This window comes from Meleagris gallopavo, chromosome Z (genome assembly GCF_000146605.3).
Source record: "Meleagris gallopavo isolate NT-WF06-2002-E0010 breed Aviagen turkey brand Nicholas breeding stock chromosome Z, Turkey_5.1, whole genome shotgun sequence".
Taxonomy (NCBI): domain Eukaryota; kingdom Metazoa; phylum Chordata; class Aves; order Galliformes; family Phasianidae; genus Meleagris; species Meleagris gallopavo.
Window position 1 is genome coordinate 31,123,464 of NC_015041.2, and position 6,865 is coordinate 31,130,328.

At 35.2% G+C, this 6,865-nt stretch overlaps 1 protein-coding gene across 1 annotated transcript; it reads right to left on the reverse strand.

The window, feature by feature from the left end:
- Positions 1-3,022: 3,022 nt before the first annotated feature.
- LOC104915046 (interferon kappa-like) lies at positions 3,023-3,729 on the reverse strand. Its single transcript, XM_031557290.1, has one exon. It carries the CDS (start codon positions 3,575-3,577, stop codon positions 3,023-3,025), a length of 555 nt encoding a protein of 184 aa, XP_031413150.1. The 5' UTR covers positions 3,578-3,729.
- Between the last annotated feature and the right edge of the window lie 3,136 nt (positions 3,730-6,865).

The following is a 6,865-nucleotide window of genomic DNA, read 5'->3' on the forward strand; positions in this document are numbered from 1 at the left end:
CTCTCCAATTTAAAAATGAAGTAAAGGCACAGTTTGCGGAACATGCTAAACCTGTGGAAGAATTGCTTTGGACAGCTGTATATGACGGTGACTTCTTGTGAAAAAAATCTGCCACAGTAAAGTCTGGAATAAGTACTCTTAAGGTCAGCTGTAGCTACTCTCATGTTTCATGTCATGTACAAGGTAGTTGATTCCAGTCTCATAAACATACTCCTGGAAACAGACCTTGCATAGATTAAATCATATACATTTTCATTAAATTTCCTAAAAAGTGCAGCATTGCACATGTAAACAACATGCTCTTAAACTAGCCATGAAAAACAGCCCAACTGAGAATGTGGGACCGGAATCTGTGCAGCAAAGCACTAGTGTACATCTTTTGAGAAAATGTATGGCATTTTTTTACTTATAAGCACTCTCAGCTTGGAAATATTTTGTTTGTCTGTGTTAAATTTTCTACCTGGATTTAAGTCTTCATGTTCACAATTTTATTCATTTCCATTTGAAAACAATTTATATTCAAAACAGCACTTTACTATAAATGTCTTAACTTACAAAAAAATTCTAAGTGGACAAAATACTGGAAGATTTCAGGTCAACGGCGTCATATACAGCTGACCTGGTAACACAATGGTGATAAAATACAGCTCGCTCCAAAATACTATAGTGGCAAGTGAGAGAAAGGATCTGCTGACTTTTTACATTTCTTTCTTTACCTTTCTTTCTTTGCCTTATAGACTCTCTACCTTTCTTTGAAAAACCAAAGAAATATTGTAAATACTGTTTGCCATTTGCTTTTTACCTCTTTTTTGTCCAGCAGCCATATCTGTTCGAAAGTCTCTATGCTTACATGAGTCTTTGAGACACTATCTTTTTACAAATAATTTCTGTAACCTCACAGATGACTGAAAATTAATTGAAACCAAATGCTGGTTTGCAAGCTCATATCCATTGTCTCTGAGATCCTCTTCCTTTCTTCATCAGTAGTTCATTTTTCTTTAAATTCCCTTCTGTAAACCCAATAGCAGTTTATTGAATGATAGGCAACACGGTAATTAAGAGCTGAAATGCTGTCTTGCCAAAATATACATACATTTACCTGCAATTCTTACACTTGTCTATAATCTCACTTTGCCCTCTAGTGCCCATTCTGTTGTTTTCTGCACTGTAAAGTACTCTGTTGACTGGAATACTTCAAAACATATATCTACTTTGTGAGTTTTAAGGATAATTGTGAACCACAAAGGAAGCTTTTGGGGATGACAGTTTCTGAATAATCTGTGGGCTATGAATTAACATCTTCCTACTGCAGGAAAGTGAGGCAATCCGTCATGAGAGGGCAGTTGAAGATATTTCATTCCATTTCCATGTTTCAGTAAAAATGGGTCTGTTTCAGTATCAGTTTACTGCATTGCAGAAGTCTGCTAGAATGTCACACCAGAAAACTAAACAGGCTGAATGTCCTTTTATTGTACAGGCTTGCAGAAGTGCAAAAAACAAACAAGCAGGAAATCAGATTTCCAGCAGTCTGGCAGTGGAACTACCCCAATGCTGTCAGTTACAAAGCACAAGAAAATCTCCTTCAGCTGTAGTTTTTTTGGTGGGATCTCACCCTTTTTTCTTTCTGGTTGTGCCGGATCATGGTAGCGTTGTTAGCAAGTTTTCCTTCTGGTATTTCAGCTTCAGACCTGATACCTATAGCTGTCATCGTTTCCTTTAGCTTGCATCCATAACTGGAAGAGAAGAGAGCATGTCACCCTGTAAAAGAGACTTCTGTCACAGACAGTAATTGAGATCTGGATGACCATTGCTATTGTTCTCACCAGCTCATTTTTATCCAGACCCGCTTTTATTATTCGCACTTTGAATGCTACTATTCTGAATGGCTACAGACCAGGGAAAGCATTCAAATGTCTCGTGACCAGATGCTAAAAGCAACCCCTAGCAATTTCAGCCCTCTGGGACTGAAATTTCCTTCACTTAAGAGCTTATTTTGCCATCTCTCCCCTACCTCTTCATGTAGAACGCAGAAGCCTGTGCCTGCATGTAACTCTGTATTCGCTCTTTCTAACATACAGCAAGCGGCTACAGAAAACACAATTATTTGAAATGGAGTTACCCAGGGACAATTTCTCAAGCGTAAAATCCTATCTTATCCTCACAGAAATCAGTGGACTTTTGCCCAGTAGAAGTAGTTTATTTTGAGTAACTTGTTTATATTGCCATTATTAGTCAAAACTATGTGGTCTAGGGGGGAACTTTGCTGGAATACTAACAGCCGCATGTTTCTGTGAATGAATTTATGAACAAATGGCAAGAGGCAGAAGATTTCATGCAACAAGAAAGCATGGCACCAAATGAAAGTGAACTGGAATGGAATCAAGTCTGAGATTGCAGCAGCCACAATGAATATGCCCAGGAATAAATAAGATGTGCCACTGGCTAATGTGGTTTTAGGAGTTTTACATAGAGAAGTTTTTTCAGATAAGCTTGTGAAAGAAGTTGAAATGAATTGGAAAGATGGCAGGATGGAAAAAAAAAAAAAAACATTTCCCCAGAAAGTTAGAGGAGGGAAATGTAATTTAACTAAACATAACAGCATGCAACTGACAAGTTAATGCAGAAACTGTAGTTATTGCAAGCAATTTTCTGCATAGACAAATTCATCTAGTATTACTTTATCCCTTTGAACAAAGCAAGTGTTAAAATGCATCAAATCTGTAAAAGGAAACATCCTTGAAGGAGAGCACACAAAACTTGAAATAATAAACAGCATCAACCTAAACCAGGACCATTTAAATAAACTCACTGAAAATTCATATGGATTATTTTACAGGCAGTGTACACATAGTGCTTGCCAAAGAGAAGTTTACCAACACTGAACAATATATTACATTTTCCAAAAAAACATTAGCAACATTATCATGCAAACATGATCAAAGTGAACTAGAAGCATTGCCCCAAGATAGATCATAGTATTTAATTTTAAAGATAAGTTATATCAGGTCAGAATCTTTGTACCTTAGTTGTAAAGCTTCCTTATGACTTTATCAATCAACTGAAGACATCTCCTCATTTCTGCACGGCTGATCTCCCAGGAGCACAGGTTGTGTTGTTTCTCTTTAAGAAAAGAGTCTATCTTTTGGAAATACTTTTTCAGTTTCAGCCTGTTGACTTCTTTACTCCAAACATATTGAGTCTGTTTCTTGATTATGCATGCCTCCAATTGCTCAATTTGCTGATAGAGTCCATTTTGGAATTGTTCTAGAGCTGCCCTATCCCAGGCAGCTAGAGTCAGATTTTTGCTAAAGATATAGAAGATGTGTTGCAAGATTTCTTCAATGGCTACTTTAATAGTTTCTTTCTGTCTGGGTTTTAGAACCTGCTCAGGAAATCTGAAGGACATTTTCTCTCTTAGACACTGTTGAGGAAACCGTTTGCCCATTTTGTCCAAAAGTTGCAGGCTGCTCTCAATCACTTTTCTTTGCTGTAAAGGAAGGTGATTACAGGTAAGACTTGAGATGGTGATAGTGCATAACAGAATGAGGCCAATTTGTATCAAGCCAAAAGCGTACATGATAAAGATAAGCAGCTGTGCTTCTCCTTTCCTGTACAAATCCCAAGTGATAGGCTGGATTGCTTTGAAGGTCACTCATAGGCTCCTGTTTCTTCAAAGTCTTGAAATTTAACCTGTGAGAGAAGTTTTCTTTCATCATTTTTTGGTTTTTAAGGTTTTCCCCCTTGTGTACGCTTTTACCACTTTCATTTTCTGCTTTATGACTTCATTGTCTTTTTTTTTTATGCCACTTTCTTTTTATTTCAGCTGAATATGAAAGAATGTGTAGCTTAGATCATCAATTCCCTCTTCTTCAAAAATTGTACAGTATTATACAAAGAATTTAAAAGAATAACCTACAGAAATATCTTTAGTTTCTAAATAGTTTAGCAGTGGGAACCTACAGAAATATCTTTAGTTTCTAAATAGTTTAGCAGTGGGATAACACAGTGAAACATAGTACTGTCAATGAAAAGTTGAGGACCTGCTGAATATTAATATAACGTCTCCTTAGCATGGTTTATACTCCCACAGTTCAGCTGAACTTTATCTACCTATTTTCATTCAAGGAAATTATTTTTTCTCCTCATCTTTAATTCTGATGTCCATTTGGTGACAGCAACGTGAAAGACAAGCCACATTCCAGATGGCCAGACAGATTTTTATGAGTGGCAAAGGCATAGCTAATGATAGTGACTACAATGTGAAAAATACTTTTCTGACTGAGAATTTGCTCTCTTGAATAGTATTATTGTGCTCTTTGTATCTGTTGTAGTTTCCATGGAAATAAATAGAAGGCATTACTTTCAGAACAACCTACATATTTTAAATGTATGTATATCTCTAAATTTATGTGTATTTACATTAATATAACAATATATGTATTTATATATACATATATTGTGGTAATTAAATGGGGTTTGATCTCTCTCTGAGACTGTAAGCGCCATGAAAATCCAAGTGCTAACATTGAAACAAATATACTTTTTAATATGAGAACTGAGTAATAATTAAAATCAATGCTAGTAGAGCACGGGCCAGAATACTGACATTAAGTGGAGAGAAAATGAAAAGACAAAACTTGCCCTAAAATTCAGCCATTTGCTTTCTTTAGCCATATAAGTCATCACTATTAGTGCACCTGGAAATCTCGCTCTTGTCTTTCATTTTACTTTGATGAAAAATACTTTTAAATTAATATTTAGCTGTTTCTTCACCTTGCTGTGCAAACATATCTCACTGCAAAGGAAATTTACAAAGGCGAATGGTTACATCTGTATGAAGATGTAAGAAAAACTGTTTTTTCAGTCTGAGAACTAGTTTGATTTTGTGCCGTTGTTGCAGTGCCACTCTTTGCTACATGGTTCATTCTTAGTCTGATGATCACCATGAACAGATTTTATGATACTATTTTAGGGCTACCTTTGTGTTAAGCATATACGTATTCAGGAAGCATTAAAAGCTCATAAATTAAGATGAGCACAATTGTCCACATGAGCAAACACCTTGGTGTCCCTGGAATTTCTTAAGCAAGCTTGGGTTGGAGGTACTGCCACTACAGAATACAGAATAAGTTATTCCCTTTTCATAATTTTGGAATGGTGTTATTAAACAAAAACAATAAGAACAGCTAGAACAGGATGGAAAGTGAATGACATGAAACCAAATCTTTTTGCTTAGTGGGAATGTTCAATACTTTGAAAAAATAGCTATGAATTGTATTACTGTCATTAGATACCAAATGGCCGTGAAGACATATCATATGCAAAAATGCAGCTGTAGAAAGCAAATATATATTATAGCCATTATGAAATCAATTAAAAATGTACCCAGCCCCAGAAAAATATTTCCTACTACTACAGTATGTTTTTCAAAGCTGTAATAATGATCTTAATCCTTCTACTGATGTTACACAGGTATATTTAATTTAAATAAATAAAATTTAAATAAATAAAATTTATTTATTCAATTTAAATTTATTTAAGTAAATTTATTCACCTCCATTATGTCTCCCAAACATACGAGTGTTTTTATTCCCTCTTGCAAAATACTTTTTAAAGGTTTCCCTCTCAATGGAGAACTGTAAATGTCATTCCTATTTTATTTTTTTATAACAACAAATCTTTCTTCCCCACTTTGTCACTTTTTTTTTTGCTTTTGTACTGAGCAGAGTAATAGTACCACTACATAACTTAAAACACAGTCTTCCCTAATCATCCATCCTTAATGCTTAATTAAGGAATATTTCATTAAAAGTAATTACTGGAAGAGCAGCAGGCTGCAACCCAGAGTGCTCTTCATCATTTCTCTGTCTGTGGTTGAAGCAAACACACACTAACCTAGAATAAAAAGAGGAAATGTGTTTATGAAGTACAGCTATATTTCTGAATAGACCTAATAGATCACTCTTGTAAAGAGCATGCAAGCAGCTCTGCCCTTAAAAAGTCATCTTCCTACACAGGTATTCATCACAGGAGTGTAAGACTAGAGATAAATATATGCAAAACATCTTCATTTCTAACACCTTTAAATTATTTAAATTGCTTCTCCAAGGAAAGTTTTTAATCTCATTGTAAAATGCAATGAATACTTGGGATGAGTATTTGCCATCCCTTATCACATGGTTTCTTTTATCTCAGACACCAATGAAAGCAATAAATCATAGTTCAGTCTACATTCATGCCAGCAAATGGAGCAGCACACAAGAACATTCTGGCAAAATAGAAACATGGAATATCCAATCAAAACAAGCAGTTCCTCTTAACATTTCACCTTCTCTAGCTGTCAGTTTCCTTTCTCCGTTAACTTGTTAAAACCACACTGATATTAACAAGTCAGCATGCAACCAAGGAGTCCAAACAGGCTCAGCTTGTCACCATACATGGTATCTTAAACAGGAAATTGTGCATTAATGCCATCCTTGCAATGAGTGCACAAGGATGGATAAGAAATTTATACATTTTTTTAAACTACAAAATCTGAAGATATGAAGAATATCTGAACATGTGAAGAATATGTTAAGTAATTTAAAATGTTTACAGCACAATTAATTTAGCTTATATACTACAATTAAATTCACATTCAGGTTCACAGTCTGCACTGAGAAGTTAAGATCTAACTCAGCCATGTGATGTTTCCAGCCTGCTGTCCTGATTCCTGCATTCTGTTGACCTGTCCCAATCCAATTAAGTTGTTTTATCCTATGCTGAATTAATTCACTGAAATAATTTATGCAGTGTATGCTTGATTTGGCAAAGTATTGTTTCATAAATTGCAACTCTACAAAACTAACAAAAAAAGTGCTACAGA

Bases quoted from the DNA above. Each gene is read 5' to 3' on its own strand.
- LOC104915046 (XM_031557290.1), bottom strand. From the start codon at position 3,577: ATGTACGCTTTTGGCTTGATACAAATTGGCCTCATTCTGTTATGCACT.